The 17,911-nt window shown below is 49.3% G+C and overlaps 1 protein-coding gene across 1 annotated transcript in view; it reads left to right on the top strand.

The window, feature by feature from the left end:
* Gpatch1 (G-patch domain containing 1) overlaps nucleotides 1-17,911 on the top strand; it is a 41,228-nt gene that overhangs the window by 18,621 nt on the left and 4,696 nt on the right. The window contains exons 10-18 of the mRNA XM_055594908.1: nucleotides 1,183-1,387; nucleotides 3,352-3,648; nucleotides 3,991-4,169; nucleotides 5,951-6,078; nucleotides 7,765-7,901; nucleotides 8,180-8,373; nucleotides 11,999-12,212; nucleotides 14,552-14,659; nucleotides 15,793-15,890. Of these exons, the coding sequence (XP_055450883.1) occupies nucleotides 1,183-1,387; nucleotides 3,352-3,648; nucleotides 3,991-4,169; nucleotides 5,951-6,078; nucleotides 7,765-7,901; nucleotides 8,180-8,373; nucleotides 11,999-12,212; nucleotides 14,552-14,659; nucleotides 15,793-15,890 (1,560 nt within the window). The remainder of the gene's footprint in view (nucleotides 1-1,182; nucleotides 1,388-3,351; nucleotides 3,649-3,990; nucleotides 4,170-5,950; nucleotides 6,079-7,764; nucleotides 7,902-8,179; nucleotides 8,374-11,998; nucleotides 12,213-14,551; nucleotides 14,660-15,792; nucleotides 15,891-17,911) is intronic.

Below are 17,911 nucleotides of genomic sequence, written 5' to 3'. Positions count from 1 at the left end.
TTTATTTATTTATTTATTTATTTATTTATTTATTTATTTATTTATTTGTTTATTTGTTTATTTATTTATTCACTTATTCATTTATTTATTTATTTATTAGTTTATTTATTTATTAGTTTATTTATTTATTTATTTATTTATTTGAGATTTATTTGTTTATACAGTGTTCTGCCTGCATGTGTGCCTGTACACCAGAAGAGGGCACCAGATCTCATTATAGATGGTTGTGAGCCACCATGTGGTTGCTGGGAATTAAACTCAGGACCTTTGGAAGAACAGCCAGTGTTCTTAACCTCTGAGTCATCTCTCCAGTCCCTCCCTGTCCCTCTTATACTGAGGTTTGAACCTAAGACCTCATGTTTGTTAGGCAAACGCTTTGCCACTGAGCTGCAGCCTGGCCTGTCTTTGTTCTTCTGTTTTGTTGCTGGTGGTGGGAGGTTACTGAAGATGGATCCCAGGGTCTTGTGACTACTGTACAAATCCCGTAACTGAGCCACATTCTCTGCTCCACTCAGTGTCGGAGTTAAAAAAAGACTTTGAATTAAGAAGCAGAGTTGGGGTGGGAGGCGGGGCTTAGCGGTCCAGGGTATTCGCTGCTTAATCTTGAGGAGTGGCACCCACAGATACGTGTAACTCCAGCTCCAGGGGGTCCACAGCCTCATCTGGCCTCAGCAGGCACCTGCACACACATGCACAGACAGCCACGTTCACAAACAAAGTAAAAATAAAATTTAAAGAAATGGAGGCCCGAAGTTTCACTTTGCCCGTGACCCATAGCCTGCACATAGAGTTTTGAGGAAGTTTTCAAACTACCTCGTTTCAGTTTTTGTCTGTCTGTTTTTTAACTGTCAAAGTTGACTCAAACCTTTGTGAATGTTTTGCCTACAGCGCGCTGGGTCCGCAGGTGGGGCAGGGGGCCGTGCTCTGTCGTCCCACATTTAGTGCTCTCGTCATGGGAACGTACACGTCAGCAGCGGTGACGTCAGCAGTGGTGACGTCAGCAGCGGTGACGTCAGCAGTGTGAGGGCACTGGGACGGTGGCCCTGGTGCCCCCCGGGGGCCAGGCTCCCGCAGTGATTCCCAGGTGTCCCAGGACACTAAAATCCTGGTTTTCTGTATGGAGCGTGTGTGTGACCTTGCAGCCCGGACGTCCTGACTTTGATCTCGTCTGCTTCCATTGAGGTTTATCCGCCCCCTCAGCTGCCCAGAGACTACCGGCCCGTGCACTACTTCAGGCCTGTGGTGGCCGCAACGTCCGAGAATGCTCGCCTACTTCAGGTGCTGTCGGAGTCATCTGGGAAAGCCGGCCAAGACGTGGGGACGCACAGCAGGCATCAGCTCAACGCCTCCAAGCGGGGGGAGTTGCTCGGAGAGGGGCCCGCTCTAGGTGTGTGTTTACCGTAGCCTTACTCAGTGGGTGCCGTGCACCCCACTGGCGGTCTTCGGATGTATGCTGTGCTCTCAAGCCGTAGGAGCCGCATCGTGCACTGTAAGCAGCATGTGAGAGCATTCCCAGACTTTCTTTGTTATTATTGCTCAGTGGACTGCTCTTTCTGCTGCCCTCTCCCCTCTTTGAAGGTCTCATGTAGCTCAAGATGCGGTCTTAAATTCGCACTGTAGCCAAGGCTGGTTTTGAACTCCTGGCCCCCGCTGCCTCTGCCACATAAGTGCCGCGATGGCAGGAGTGTGCCACTCAGGTTATTTGTTTTATGAAAATTCACTAGCCGGGTGTTGGTGGCACAGGCTTTGAATCCCAGCACTTGGGAGGCAGACAGGTGAATGTCTGTGGGGAAGCCTGGTCTACAAATCGAGTTCCAGGACACCCAGGGCTACAAGAGAAACTCAGTCTCAAAAAAAAAAAATTGTTTTTTTGTTTTTTTTATATGTTCATGTATATATATGCACATTCATACTGATGTGTGTGGACGCCAGGAAAGGGTGTTGGATCCCCTGGAGCTACAGCTATAGGTAGTTTGAAGCATCTGCTAAGCCGTCTCTCCATCCCACTTACTATCACTGCTGTTGTTATTTTGTTATTTTGGTTTTTCGAGACAGGCTTTCTCTGTGTAGCCTTGGCTGCCCTGGACTTGCTTTGTAGACCAGGCTGCCCTTGAACTCACAGAGATCCACCTGCCTCTGCCTCCCTGAGTGCTGGGATTACAGGGGTGTGCCATTGCGTCTGGCTTATTATTATTATTATTATTATTATCTATCTACTCTCTATCCACTGTCTGTCTGTCTGTCTCTCTCTACCTCCCTCCCTCTCTATCCATCTGCGAGAAGTGTTCTCTTTACATAGTCCTGGCTGTCCTGGAGCTCACTGTGTACGCCAGGCTGGCTTTCAACTCATAGAGATCCTCCTGCCTCTGCCTTTCAAGTGCTAGGACCGAAAGGCCTGTGTCCCCGTGACTGGTCTCCCTCTTGTTTTTGAGATGGATTCTCACCATGTAGACCGCAGCAGCCCAGATTTGTTACTTTGTTCTGTTAGCCTCCTGAGCGCCGGCCTTACAGGCATGTGGCGCCACTCCATGGCACCTTCGTCTTCCTAACAATGCCCCCTGACGCTTTGTGCATGTGTGTACATGTCTGAACCACAGTGCCTGAAGAGAAGTCAGGGGACAAGTTTGTTAGTTTGTTTTTTGAGACAAGATCTTAGTCTATAGCCCAGGCTAGCTCATTCTAACCCTGCCTATTTGTTTGTTTGTAAATAGCAAGAGGCAGTTTTTTCCTTCCACCATGTGGGACCTACGGATTGAACTCAGAGCATCAGGCTTGGTGGCAGCTGCCGTTGCTCACTGAGCCATCTGACTAGCCTTTAATTTTATCTGTTTGTTTTTGAGACAAGACCTTAGTCGGTAGCTCAGGCTGGCCATGAACTCATGTTAATCCTGCCTCAGCCTCCCAGATACCGGAATGGCAGGCATGAGCCGTGGCTGTTCTTCAGTGGTCCTCTGATACTGCTCTTTGGCCTCCCGCCTTTCCTATTCAGTAGGGACAGGAAGCCCTTACCTGCATGGTCCCCAGACCCTGGCCACTGCCCACTGTGGAGCTGACGCCCAGTGAGCTTATGTGATATAAGTGCTCAGTGGGAGGACGGTGGGAGAGTGAGCACAGCCACCTGTGGTTCAGAGGCGTCATCCTGGGCATGGAGCACAGGGCTTTACATATTCTCAGCTTTTGCTGTACCTCGGAGTTGTACCCATCCTTTGTCAATTACCTCATAGTTCATGGGACACATATTGAAGAAACAATAACACACCACTCATCCCTGACTATATCGGTCCGTAATAGTGAGTGTGCGCACAAAGAAGGTAAAGCTATTTTTCATCTCTTGTTACTGTTTTTACCTAGGGTCAGCTACTTCAGTGTTGGAGTTTCTGTCTGAAAAAGACAAGGAAAGAATTAAAGAAATGAAGCAGGCAACCGACCTGAAAGCAGCTCAGGCCAAAGCCCGGAGTCTGGCCCAGAGTGCTGCAAGCAGCAGGGCGCAGGCCTCTACTCCGGGCCCCGGGTACAGTTCATGGCACCTGGCCCTGGGCAGCGGGACGGCCGCCACGACAGCCAGCAACTTCAAGCCTTTTGCCAAAGATCCAGAAAAGCAGAGGCGATACGAAGAGTTCCTAGTGCACATGAAGAAGGGTCAGAAAGGTGGGTGCCAGCCTGATGGGGTGGGGGGGAGGGGATGGGGCCGCCTCTCTGTGCTCCTGCAAGTTGAAACACCCGGGTTCCCCGGACCCACGTGGCAGCTCACACCCCCACTTCCGGGAGATCCACCGGACAAACACGCTTGCAGGCAGAACATTCACACACATAAACCGGAACGAAAGGGGACTATCCCAGGCAGGAGGAGTAACACTGCCTGCAGGTGGCGCCCAGCGCCAACCATCTCCATATATCCGGGGGTCCGCAGGGAGCGCACGGCGTGGTGGTGGGGTCCCTCAAGCACCTCATTCTCCTTGCGGTAACAGTGCCATGTTCCCTGTACCACAGATGCTCTGGAGCGGTGCCTGGACCCCAGCATGACGGAGTGGGAGCGAAGCCGGGAGCGGGAAGAGTTTGCCCGGGCGGCCCAGCTCTATGTGTCCTCCAACTCCACCCTGTCCTCCAGGTTCACTCACGCCAAGGAGGAGGACGACTCAGACCAGGTTGAGGTTCCCCGGGACCAGGAGGTGTGTGGCCACCGTGTGCCCATGTGGAGAACTTCCCGTGTTTCTGCAGTTGCCGGGGCTGAATTGAACCCAGGCTTTCACACATGCTTTGTGCATGGTCTAACCATCAGACCACAGGCTCTCCAGTCAGTTTCATGTATTTGTTTGTTTATGGGTATGTGTGCATTTACGTGGATGTGTGCAAGCGTACCGTATAGAAGTCAGGGGTCAACACTGAATATCTTTTTCAGCTACTCTGTAACCTACTGCATTTAGTTTTCTGACACAGGGTCTCATATAGGCAAGCTGGCCTGGAGCTCCTGTTTCTCCTGCCTCAGCCTTCCAAGGGCTGGGCTTACAGGGGTGAGCAATACATCTGCCTTCGCCTTCCTTATCTGAGGCAGGGTCTCCCCCTGAGTCAGGGGCTCATTGCTTCAGCTAGGTGATGAGCCAGCGAGCCACAGGGACCCACCTGCCTCCTCTCCCCAGGGCTGGGATTCTAGACACATGCTTTTGCCTTTCCCAGCCTTTCCATGTGTTCTGGGGGTCTGAGCTGAGGCCCTCGTGTTTAGGTGGCAGGCACTGCTGACGAGTCCTCCTAGTGATTGTAAAATTAAAGCCCACCACACAGCTGAAGATTTGAAATCAACGAAAAGATCAAAACACACACAGCGCAGTAGAATAAGGAACAGTTTGATGGTTAGCCCGCAAGATATTTAAACAGCGTAGCAACCCAAACTCTTAGATAGCTCAAGACCAGTGTGTGTTTATCTGTGTATTTGTTTATTGATTGATTGACTGATGGATGGTCATGCATGGGAATGAAGTCTGGCATTTTAGAAAATATGTGTTTATTTTTATTTTATATACACGAGTGCTTTGCCGTCATGCAGTTCTACATGCCAAATGTGTGCCTAGTACACCCTCAGAGGGCAAAAGAAGGTGTTAAGAGTCCCTGGAACTAGAGCGACAGATGGCTGGGTCATCCCGGTGCGGGGCATCAAACCTAGGTCCTCTGGAAGAGCAGCCAGTGTGCTCTTAACTACTGAGCCATCTCTCCAGCTCCAACCTTTTTTTTTTATTACGTGGTCTTGCTCTATAGACCAGGCTGGCTTGGAACTCACTGTGCAGGCAAGGACGTGTTATACTGGGAGAGATCCACCTGTCTTTGTCTCCAGCAGACATTAAGAAAAATAATTTTAACTTATTTTTATAATTTATCTAGACTTATCTATGTGTCTTATGAGTGTATGCCATGTCTGTGTGTGTGTGTGTGGGGGGGGTGCTGGAAGAGGAAGGGGCTCACCATCACCAGCCTCCTGCCGAATTATAGGCATCGGGAGCCGCCTGACGTGGGTGCTGGGAACTGAACTCAGATCCTGTGGAAGAGCAGCCGGTGCTCTTAACACTGAGTGCCTCTCCAGCCTGTGATTGTATATTTTTAAGGTTTAATTTTATTGGCTTTTAAAATCCTTCAGCCTGGCGGTGCATGCCTTTAATCCCAGCACTCGGGAGGCAGTGGCAGGCGGATCTAACAAGAAAAACCTTCACATTCGTGTGTATTGACATGCGTGAGTATTTGCACGTGAATACAGGTGCCCATGGAGTCGAGGGGATCCAACCCTGGAGCTGGAGTGGCAGACATTTGTGAGCTCCTGGGTGTGGCTGTTGGGCATAGAATTCAGGTCCTTTTTGGTCTTTACTGCTGAGCCATATGCAGCCTGAAGCCTGGCATTTTTAAATGGACGCCTAATGAGGACAGTTCTCTGACTACACCAGACAGAACGTCTATGTCTTCCTAGAATGACGTCGGCGACAAGCAGTCAGCTGTGAAGATGAAGATGTTTGGGAAGCTCACGAGAGACGTGTTTGAGTGGCACCCAGACAAGCTGCTGTGTAAGCGGTTTAATGTCCCTGACCCTTATCCAGGGTAAGCTGCACCAGCCTGCCTTTCATCAGTGGAAACTGCGTCCACTCCACTAAAGCTCGCTTAAGAAAAGAGGCTTCAGATTTCTTTTATGTGTTTTGCCTGCGTGTGTGTCTGTGTACCATGTGCATGCCTGGTGTCCCTTAGGGGTCAGAAAGAGGGCACTGGTTCCCCTGGAACTGGAGTTCCAGATGGTTGTGAGCTACCGTGTGGGTGTTGGAACTGGATCGGGCTCCCCTTAACCACTGGGCCATCTCTCTAGCCCCCTTAAGGCTCAAGTTAGACTCTTTGCGTTTCCCTTTTCTAGAGGAACTTAACTTGTATCTATTGGGAGATGCAGATTTTGCACGTTTACTTGGTTGATTGTGTTTTTGCTCATGTGTATGTCACTCTGTAAGCTTATGGGAGGACTCAAGTGCACCAAACAGGGCCAGATCCCTGGAGCCGAATTTACAGGCAGTTGCGAGCCACATGACGTGCTGGGGACGCAGCCCGGGTCCTCTGGAAGAGCAGTAAGCGCTCTTAACTGCTGACCCAGCTCTCTAGCCACCCCTACCCTCTTAATTTTGATTTCAAGTGTCTGTGCACCTGCCACGTATATTTTGACCATTTGTGGCCTCCTAATCCGTTTCTAAAATACAAATACAGGTAAACAGAATTCCAGGACAGCCAGGGCTACATACTGGAGCCTGCGTCAAACAGCAACCAAAAAATGTGTTTCTTTTCTCTTCCTGTGTGTTTGGGAGCATGCCGGAATCAAATGCAGGGCCTCACACATACTAGTCAAGCTCTCTGCCCCTGCCTCATGCCTTGTGTTTAAATCTCTCTATAGAATGTCAGAGATGGCTCAGTGGTAAGAGCACTGGATCCTCTTGCAGACACTGGGTTTGGTTCCCAGCACCCACGCGGCGGCTCACAGCTGCCTGTATGTAACTCCAATTCCAGGGGATCTGATGCCTTCTTCTGACTTGTAACCATAAAATGAATAAATCAGTTGCAAAACACAAGTTTAGCATCTTCTTGTTTGACCAAAAGCATTCCCAGAAAGCATATACTGTAGAATTTCCTTGTCCAAGTCTGACGTGGTGGTGCATACCTTTAGTCCCAGCACTGAGGAGGCAGAGGCAGACAGATCTTCATGAGCTCAAAGCCAGCCAGGTCTAGAAAGCAAGTCCAGGACAGGCAGGGCTGTTACATAGAGAAACCCTGTCTTGAAAACCAAATCAACCAACCAAACAAACAAAAAGAATTACCTTGTCTAGAAAATGTAGTTATTTTTTTGGCTGTGGAACTTTCCTTTATCCTAAAGTCATTTTTGAAGTTAAACATTCTAGTCCTTATTCTTTTTTTTTTTTTTTTTAAAGACAAAGTCCCATCCCCACCTGGCCTGGAACTCTGTGTAGGCCAGGCTAACCTTGAACTCCAGTGATCCTCTACCTTTTTTGTGCTGGGATTAAAGGTGTACACCACCAGGCCAGGTGGTCCCTTACTCCAAGAGAAAAAAAAAATAGAAAAAAGGCTTCAAGGGTTCTCAGGCCTTCCTGAACTACTTCAGGAAGTAAAAATGTCTCGAGACGCTGTGGGCCAGCTGGAGAGCCGATGATCGAAAGCAAGTCTCTTAGGAAGTGGGCTTCTCCCTAGCTGCTGTTACTAACAATCCATCTTTTTTCCCTTTACTCCCCACCCCAGCTCAACTTTAGTCGGCTTACCCAGAGTGAAGCGGGATAAATACTCAGTCTTCAACTTCCTGACGCTCCCAGAGCCAAGCTCTCTGACCGCAGCTCCAGTACCCAGTGAAAACGCCCCACAGCAGCGGGGTTCAGACAGTGAGTACAGCTCCCTGGGACCCAGGTACTGACAGCTAGGTCTCAGGCCCTCTTCGACTGTGAGGTTAAGAATTGCTCGGACCTGTGCGTCAGCGCCTTGCAGAACAGGCCAGCTGTTTAACCTCTGAGTGTGGGTCTGTCTGCGCCGTCCATATATGCAGTACTTTGGACACCCTGGTCCCTCCAGGGTGTACCCAGGCCCTGAGCAAATGAAAGGTCGTGAAGACTTTGCCTTCTGTTCACTAATTCGGCTGTTCTGTCGGGTTCCTGCCTTTCAGAATCCAGGAAACCATCACGATGGGACACATCCAAACAGGAGAAGAAAGAGGATTCTATTAGTGAGTTTTTAAGTCAGGCTAGATCAAAAGTTGGACCACCGAGACAAGAATCCTTGGGAAACAAGGAGGAGCAGGCCCCAGAGCCACGGCCGGAGCCACGCCCAGAGCCACGCCCAGAGCCACGCCCAGACAAGGTAGGGAGACTGCTGCTGTCTGGTGGGTGCCTGTCTCAGGACCTTGTTTGTGTGATGTATTCCTAGTAGCAGTTAGCAGCGTGGTAAGAAGTTGAGGCTCAAATAGCCTCTGTTGCTTCTGCATTCTGCAGCCAGTGTGGAGACCATCGGCAGGTGTGCGAATAGCCGAGGATGCCGGTTTTCCAGAACAGCTTTGCCTGCGGAAGCCAACAGCAGCTAGGTTGGCCCTCAGGCTGTACCTGGCTGGTGCCCTGTTAGACAGACCCATAGCAGTCATAGCTCCAGCTGTACGAGAAAAGCCGACCTGCTTCTGTCTACTCACTTAGCATAAACCATTGAAACCAAACCCTGCCTGTTCACAGGAGAAGACACAACTTTCCAGTGAGAAGTGTTCATTCTCTTGTTTCATTGCCTTGGCAGTTTGCACATATGTAAGTCAGAGGACAACCTGTGAGAGTGGGTTCTCTCCTTCCACCGTGTGGGGCATGGGGATTGAACTCAGGTCTTCAGGGTGTGCAGCAAGCACCTTGGCCCTCTGTACCATCTCCCTAGCCTGCTTTGCCCTTTTGAGATAAGACTGTGTAGACAGGCTGGCCCTGAACTCTTCATTTTCCTGCCTCAGTTTCCCAGTGCTGGGATGACAGGCATGTGGCCACCATGCTCAGCTCAGCCTTTTTACTTTTAACATGTCATATCAATATCATCACATTTAAAATGAGTTTCTTTTAAATAGCAGGCTCTTGGGCGCTATTTAAAATGTTTTTAGTAATCTTATATTTTTGAGTATTTGCATTAACATAATTTTTGACATTTCTGGATTCGGCTGACCATTTATCATATGAATATTTCTTTTCCTTTTTCCATATTCACTCTTGGTTTTGAAGGCAAGTCTTATGTAGCACAGGCTAGCCTCCAACTCCTTATGTAGACAAGACACGCTCTGAATTTCTGATCCTCCTGCCTCCACCTCCTGACTTCTCAAATTCCGAGTGAGGGCCACCATACCTGGCCTGTGTTCTCTCTCTCTCTCTCTCTTTGGTTTTTCAAGACAGGGTTTCTCTGTGTAGTTCTGGCTGTCCTGGAACTCACTTTGTAGATCAGACTGGCCTTGAACTCACAGAAATCTGCCTGCCTCTGAGTGCTGGGATCAAATGTGTGTGCCACCACGCCTGACTTCTTTTTTTTTTTTAATAATTTAATTTTGTTATATGTGCATATATTTTATTATATGTGTATTAGTGTGAAGGAATACCCATGGAATTGGTGTTCAGACAGTTGTGAGCTGCCATGTGGGTGCTGACAATTGGACTCTGGTCCTTTGGTAGAGCGGTCAGTGCTCTTAACCTCTAAGCTATCTCCCAAGCCCTCCCCCCATTTTTAAATTTATTCTTATTTTATGTGCATTGGTATTTTGCTTGTATGTGTGTCTGTGTGAGGGAGGGTGTCAGATCTTGGAGTTGCAGACAGTTGTGAGCTGTCATGTGGGTGCTGGGAATTGAACCTGGGTCCTCAGGAAGAGCTTCAGTGCTCTTAACTGCTGAGCTATCCTTCCAGCCTCCTGTGTTTGGTCTCTTTTCCTGTTCTTTTTCCTCTCCTGCCTTCTGAATTAGTTGAGTAATATTAGAATGCTACTTGAATTTACCTATTTGTTATTACTAATTTTATTTATGTATGTTTGTGTGTGCGCATACTCCATGTATGCTGGTAGCCATAGAGCTGAGGAGGGCTGTCAGCTCTCCTCGAGCTGGGGTATAGGCAGTTGTGAGCTGCCCTGTGGTGCTGGGAACTGAACTCGGGTCTGCTGCACAGCCACGCGCTCTCACCACTGAGCTCTCTCCTGCTCTTAAGGTATTGTTTTAAAACTCTGTTTTAGAGCTTAAGGAAGAAAAGTATGTTTTTCTTTGGTTTTTTGAGACAGGGTGTCTCTGTGTAGGCCTGCTGTCCTGAAAATTGCTCTGTAGACCAGGCTGGCCTTGAACTCAGAGAGCCACCTCCCTGGGCCTCCCAAGTGCTGGGGCTTATTGCCTGGCTTTCTTAGAGTATTTCTTAGCATTTGGTCTGTGGAGTATAGTACATGCGGTCAGAGTCTTCTGAGAATTGCTTCACCACCAGGCACGGGAACTTTCAGCCCCACAGTTGCCTTCTTTTATGTTGTACTGTGTTTTCCATGTACACACACACACAGCTATCCCGAGATGTCATGTCTGCTCTGAACCGTTACACGTGTTTAAACAGTGGAGAGAGATTACTCATTGTGTTATCATTGTACACCATCAGCTCTTTACTGCTTCTGATGATCCGTCTCCGTCCCCGAGGTCCCCCGCCTCCCTCCCTGTTCCTCCTGAGGAACCTCCCCGAGGATGCAGATGACAGTTTATCCCCTTTCCTTTTCTCACCTCAGAATGGCCGATATTTTGTCTTCATTTCTGAGGGTTGTTTGTTTGTTTGTTCTTGTTAGATGCACAGATTGGGTTGAAAATATTTGGGCGGCTGGGGCTGTAGCTCCTCAGCTAATTTTGCAGAGCCGGCACTGAGCCCAGAGCCTCATACATGCTCACCCTGCACCCTGCCCTGAGCTACGTTCGCACCCCTATTGTTTTTCTGCTCCTTTCATTAGCTACTTTTGCACTGATGTGAGAATAGCAATACGCAGGAGAAGTCTCCCTTCTCTGGACTCACAGTTTCAGATGGGTCAGCCTGTGGCCACCTGCCTCTGTGTCTCTGCCCCTGAGCGCCCGCCGTGCAGTGGGTGCTGGTGGCACAGGCTGCTCACCTCCTGGCAGGCAGGAAGCCAAAAGGGATGGGGAGGAGAAGGGGGTGAGGGAGAGACAAGGAGAGAAAGGGGGGTATGGGAGAGGCAGCTGGGGGGGAGCTGGGGGGAGAAGCCTACAATAAAACAAAACCTTCCAGGATCTGCTTCCAGCTAGCTCGCAGACCTTCCAGTTTCTACCAGTTCTCAAAGTAGCACTGGGAACTGGGACTAAGCATTGAACAGCTATAGGGGCCATTTCACACTCAAACCATTGTGGGAACCAAGCACTGATCACCTATAGGGGCATTTCACACAGAACCCACGGTGCTCCTGGGAGTCTCTGAAGGAACCACTGACTTTTTGCTGCAGTCCTAGGAGTTTCTGTTTATTTTTGTTAATCTTCCTGTTTTTTCTCTCCTTTGTTCAAAGTGGGATATTTTTGTTGGACTGTTTTCAAGTTAATAGGCCCTTCCCAGTGTCGCTTTCATTCTGCTGTTGAGTACAGACAGGAATTGTGTTGCTTTGGGTTATTGGATGCAGGGTTTTGCGGTGTTGCCCAGCTCCTGGGATCTCACACTTCTCCAGCCTCATGCCCCCAGTGGGTGAGGTACACGCCTCCCAGCCAGCTCATCGACGCGTCCAGATCTTTTGATTGTTATGTCTTCTTAAAGATTTATTTGTTTATTTGTTATTTAGACAGCATTCTGCTTGTGTTTGTGTCTGCAGGCCAGAAGAGGGCAAGTGCTGGTAACCACGGGGCCATCTGTCCGTGCCCCTAAAGCCAGCCTTAACTGCGTGCTTCTGGGAGTGCGTGCGTGTGTTTCAAAGCACTGAGGTCCTTCGTTCCTGACTCTTATTTCTCTGTTAATGCAGACTGCAAACGAAGATGTGGATGCACAGAAGGGTGAGGAAGGGAGCCGCCCTCCCATGGATTTATTCAAGGCCATCTTTGCCAGCTCCTCAGATGAAAAGTCCTCGTCCTCAGAGGAGGAGCAAGAGGACAGTGAGGACAGTCAAGAGCGCCCCGAGGAGGCCAGCTTTAACCGTTCCCAGGAGGCTGCCGTGGCGGAGACCTCTGTGACCCACAGTAAGTCGCTGACTTGGCACTGAGGGACAGGTGACGGACTTGTTTGTAGTGAGACAGGCTCTCAGGAAGCCCAGTCTGGCCTTGACCTTACTGAGGCTGGCCTGCGGCCTCCGACCCTTCTCCCACCTCCCTGATCCTGGGACTGCAGGTATCTCCCACATTTGGCTTTGCAACCTTAAACTAGGACAGTTGACAGTTAGTGGTATCTCAGTACACACACACACACACACACACGCACACACCCATATGGTATATGTGTGTGCAGGTGTGTATGTGTGCACACCTGGGCCAGAGATCAGTCTTTAAATGTTATGTCTCCATAAAACAACCACCTTTCTTCTCTTTCCTTATTTATTTATATTTAAATTTTTTCTAATTTAATTTAATTGCTTTTAATTTTCTCCATGAATGTATGTAGTTTATATACGTGGGTACTTTGCCTGTATGTGGCGGTGCACACCAGCTCTTTGGTGAGCTGCCATGTGATTGCCGGGAATTGAACCCAGGACCTTCGGAAGAGCAGTGAGCGCTCTTACCACTGCACCATCTCCCCAGTCCCTACCTTGCTTGCTTGAGACGAGGCTCCCCAGGTTGTCTAAGCAGCCTGGTTAACAAGCTGCAGGTGCCCAGCATGGTAATGACAAGCACATGTCCACATGGGTTCTGGGCTCACACTCAGGCCCTCCTGCTGTGTGGCCAGCCTCTGAGGAGCCGAGCCGTCTCTCGGGCCTTTTGTCTTCTGCTTTGATTTGCATGAGCAGCTGTTGGGCCTTTTAAAATCTAGTTTAAATCTCTGATGTATATTTTAAAGATACTTGTCTTTGATAATGTTGGTTTCCCGACTTAGCCTAATTAAGAATGGAAAAAGTACAAATTTTCTTTGAAGTGTTTTAAGGGTTGGAGACAGAGCTCAGTATCTAGCTTGGGGAAGGTCCTGGGTGCGTTCGTTCTTTCTCTGCCTGGTTGCTGAGGGGTGGCAGGGCTCGGTGCCGAGGCCTGTGAGGATGTCAGGGTTCCGCTGTCTAGGGGGATAGTGTGCTTTGGTCAGCTCTGGCAGGCATGGCCCAGCATACCAGCCCTTGGTAAGAGGCTCTGCTCTCACCCTGGGCTCCACACTTGCCAGGAACACTGGCCTGTTTGTTCCAGGCATTGCCTTGAGCCGTCTAGACAAAAAGAAAAAGAACTTTGGGATGCTGGAGCCATGGGTAGTTTCCATCTTCGTCTCTTGGAGTTCTGTCTGCCCCTGTCGATCTGTCTCTGCATACTGCCCCTGTCTGTCTGTCTGTCTGCCCCTGTCATCTGTCTGTGGTATACCTGGGTATAAATTCTGAAGGCCCTCAACCAGGGTGTCAGACAGGGATATGATACAATATTTATTTTTAGATGATTGCAATAATACTTCCTTTTTCCCCCTTGTGGATAAAACCCTTATTGTTTTAAATTATAAAGTCATGTATACTTGAAGTTTAAAAGTTTAAAAGTAGGCTGGGCATTGTGGTACATACCTAAACCCCAGCATTTAGGAGGAGAGACAGGTAGATTTCTAGGAGATCAAGGACAGCTTTGTCTACATGGTGAGTTCCAGGAGAGCCAACAGTGAGCCTCTGTTCCACCCAAAATGTTAAAAAGTACAGGCCCGGCAATCTAGCCCAGTGGTAGAGCACCTGCCTCCCATGCACGGGAAACTGGCTTCAATCCCCAGTACTGCAGGAACTGGACATGGGCCAGAGCTGGAGTATAGACAGCAGGCTCAAGAGCTCTAGGCCAGTCTCAGCTACATAGTTAGTTCGAAGTTAACCTGGGCTACATAAGGTTGTCTCAAAAAATGTAAGCCAGCACTGGTATAGAAAGGTAGAAAGCAGGTAGAAACAACCATTATTACCACCTCTATAGGTACCTCCCATCATTACGCCTGCTCTGCCAGAGAGTGGAGTAGTCTGTTTATCTTTTTGGAGCGGCTGATTCAGTATGAAAATGATCCTGCGTGGTCACTTTTTCCTCTGTTCTAGTGTGTTTTGAGCGAGGGTCCTGGGCTGGGCACTGCCTCCCAGCCCTGTGGGTAAGCTCGTCTCTTCTCAGATGGGCCTTCTTCCCGTGAGCCCCTCGGCTCCCTTTTAAGTGATGTGGCCAGCAGGCCCCTGGCTGCCGCGGACAGCCTGTCACACACTTGCTCCGGGGTGGTCCTGCATAGCTTCCCCGGCTCCCGTGTCCACCGGCAGAGGTGGCCTCCACCGTGCCCACCACCAGGAGGCACTGCAGTGCTCAGCACTGAAAGGTCTCCGGTGTGCTAGTGCCGGGCAGATGAGTGAAGCCAATACACTGACTGGTGTTTTTCTCAGCTGCTGAGCTGGAGCCGAGTGAGCCTGCAACCCCCTTCCCCATCCAAAAGCTGCAGATGGATGAACGAGAGGAGTTCGGGCCTCGGCTGCCTCCTGTCTTCTGCCCCAGTGAGTCCAGAGTGCGTCGGAACATGGCACCCTGCAAAGGAACAACCCCCCTCCCGCATGCCCACCTGCCTTCACACCCCCACATGTCTCTGGTTGCCTGAGGGGACAGTTGCTTCTTTACAGCATCAAAGCTCTAAGTGCCCTTTCCTTCTCAGCTTTGGGGTATTTATGTTAAGACTCTTAAGCATCTTAAATGTTGTCATTTCACAGGCCTGGTATGGCACCATAATAACCCTAGCCCTCAGGACCACTGAGGCAGGAGGATCACAAGTTTGAGGCTAGTCAAGTCTCTGTCTTAAAAATAAAAAAAAATCGCTTTTGGAAATGAAGAACTAAGTATCAGGTGTGGCTACATACACCTTTAATCCCAACACTTTGGAGGCAGAGGCAGGTAGATCTCTGTGAGTTTAAGGCTAGCTTGACTTACATGGAGTGTTCAAAGACAGCCAGGGCTACAAAGTGAGACCTTGTCTCAAAAAAAGCGGGGGGGGGGGGGGGGGGGAGGGGGGAGGGAAGAAGGGGTGGACAGAAGGGTAGTTTCAGGCTTGTTGGATTTTGACTAATAGAATAAAATACGTCAGTTTCTTTGGCTGTCAGCACAGGCTAGCCCTCCTCCCTGGTGTCTTCAGCAGCTCCTGTGAAGGGGACATAGGCTCATGTCCCCCATGAAAAGACCCAGCCTGGGTTTTCCCATGGCTCTAAAGGCCACGCTAACACATATGATAATCTGGCCCTGTCAGAGAAGCCGCAGTGATTCCCCTGCTCACCATGCTAGAGCGTTCCCACCTAAGTGCTGGCACCCCAGCTTTCAAAGAATGCCATCGAGCCTGTTTCTCTTGGCTTTGGTTCGTGGATGTTTGGCTCCAGGTTGGGGTAGTACTTACTGGCTGAAGTACTGCATGGTTTATGCACATGTCCCAGAATGCCCTTAATATCCGTAAAGTAGTGAATAATAACTTGGTTCATGGGTTACTTAGGGGATAGGGATTTTCGAAAAGTAGCGTTAAAAAAGACTTTGGGGAGGTGACATTTTGAAATTCTGACTAACAATAAGAGTAGAAAATTGCAGACTTTTAAAAATGGTTAGGCTTCGCTTCCTGTTGCTCATATGTTTCTTACACCGCCCTCCCCAGATGCTCGCCAGAAACTCGAGCTACCTCAAAAAGAGAAACCCAAGAAGAGCAAAGAAAAACACAAGAGTAGGAAGGAGCACAGAAGAAAGAAGGAGAAGGTGAGCGTCTCCGTGGAGTGTGGAGAAGCGAGGGAGTGTCCCGAAAAGCCCCAGAGAGGGGAGGCCTGCCACGGTCCCAGGCGCAGGCCCCCGGGGCTTGAGGACTGTCCCCTCACTTGCTAGCTCTCTCTTCAGAAGCTGTTTTCTTCTAGAGCAGCAAATTTTGAGTAGTTGGTACTAAGAGAGACAGACAGGAAAAGGGAAAAGGAAAGGAAGAAAGGAAATTTGTGTCCAGTCAGGCATGGTGACACCTAAGTGTAATTCTCTGCTTGAATGGCTGAGGCAGAGGATTCAGAGTTTGAGACCAGCCTGGGCTACCTAGCAAGATGCTGTCTTGAAATAGAAAAAAAGTAAAGAATAATTTTGTAAAGACGTATATATGTATAATGTGTGTGTGTACACACGCGCACACACACACACACACACACAAAGGATCTGGGGCTGGAGAGATGGCTCGGTGGTGAAGCAGCACGCTGCCTGCTCTTGCAGAAGATCTGCTTTGGTTTGTGCCACCTGGCTTTAACTGTCTACAACTCCAGTCCCAGGGGAGCTGATGCCCTCTTCTGGCCGCCACAGGCACTGCATGCGAGTCGTGCACAAGATGTACACAGAGGCAGAACACCCATACACATAAAAATAAAGAAAAAAAATTTTTTAAAGAGTTTGAGGTGCCTTATAGTAAAGGTTAAACATTAAATAAGCAATAAAACTGTCCCCAGGCGCCTCATTACCACAGTCCAAACTCTTGGTCCTCAGTGGCCATTTCAAGAGACGGAAACTTGAGAAGGAGGAAAGGTAATGGATTCCACTCTGCGCCCCTCCCTCGTCCTCCATGTGTTCTTCCTCAGAACCTACAGTCTGGCTGCTGTTGGTGGCAGGCACCTGCGTGGCCCAGCCCAGGAGCAGAGCCGGCGAGAAGCCACCATGAGTGGCTCCAGGAGGAGGGCAGGCCTGAGCAGGGGTGGACGTTCCCAGCCAGCGCTGGAAGCCAAACCCGTGTGTCCTCACTTGTGCTCTCCACTGGCCTCCCACGTTCCCTCTGCCTGGCCCGTGCTCGCCCCCCTGTGTGCTTTCGAAGGGTCCAGCAGATGAGTCAGGCTCATGGGAGGATGGGGGCAGAGGGTCTCAGTGACGCCCCGCCTGCATCTTTGTGGCTCTGCTGTGTCTGTTGGGGACATCTCGGGGATGCCAGCATATTCACGGTTTAACGTGTGACAGCAGTTAGCTCCTGGCTGGCACCATTTGGCCAAAGCACACTCCAGAAGAGAATTCCATTTTTTAAAAAGTTTTAAATAGGGGCTGGAGAGATGGCTCAGAGGTTAAGAGCACTGGCTGCTCTTCCAAAGGTCCAGAGTTCAATTCCCAGCACCCACATGGTGGCTCATAACCATCTATGGTAAGATCTGGTATGCAGGCAGAATGTTGTATAAATAATAAATAAATCCTAAAAAAAAGAAAAAAAGAAAGGTTGTTAAAAAAATTTTTTTAAATAATAATAAAAAAATTTTATTTTTTTAACAGCTCCAGCAGCCAAACACATAACCTCTGTTGGTGTTTTTTTTCTCATTTTTTTCAGCCCAGGTCATTCTGTATGACAAAGTTCGACTTTTTTTTTTTTTTTAAGATTTATTTATTTATTATGTATACAATGTTTTATCTGCATGCACACCTGTACGCTAGAAGATAGATGGCACAAGATCTCTTTACAGATGGTTGTGAGCCACCATGTGGTTGCTGGGGATTGAACTCAGGACCTGCTCTTTTCCTCTGAGCCATCTCTCCAGCCCCAAAGTTCTATTTTTTGAGTCAAGTTCTCAGCCTTTCTCAGGCTAAGCATTTTACTGCTTAGCTATGCCTCACTGGGGGATTCTAGGCAGGGGCTCTACCACTGAGCCACACTCCCAGCTCCTCACTGGGGGATTCTAGACAGGTGCTGTACCACTGAGCCACACTCCCAACTCCTCACTGGGGAAGTCTAGGCAGGGGCTCTACCACTGAGCCACACTCCAGCCCCTCACTGG

The sequence above is a fragment of the Psammomys obesus genome, unplaced genomic scaffold, assembly GCF_907164565.1.
Source record: "Psammomys obesus unplaced genomic scaffold, mPsaObe1.curated_primary_1811, whole genome shotgun sequence".
NCBI classification, from domain to species: domain Eukaryota; kingdom Metazoa; phylum Chordata; class Mammalia; order Rodentia; family Muridae; genus Psammomys; species Psammomys obesus.
Note: the sequence above shows the minus strand (reverse complement) of the source record. Positions and strands in the feature narration are given on the sequence as shown.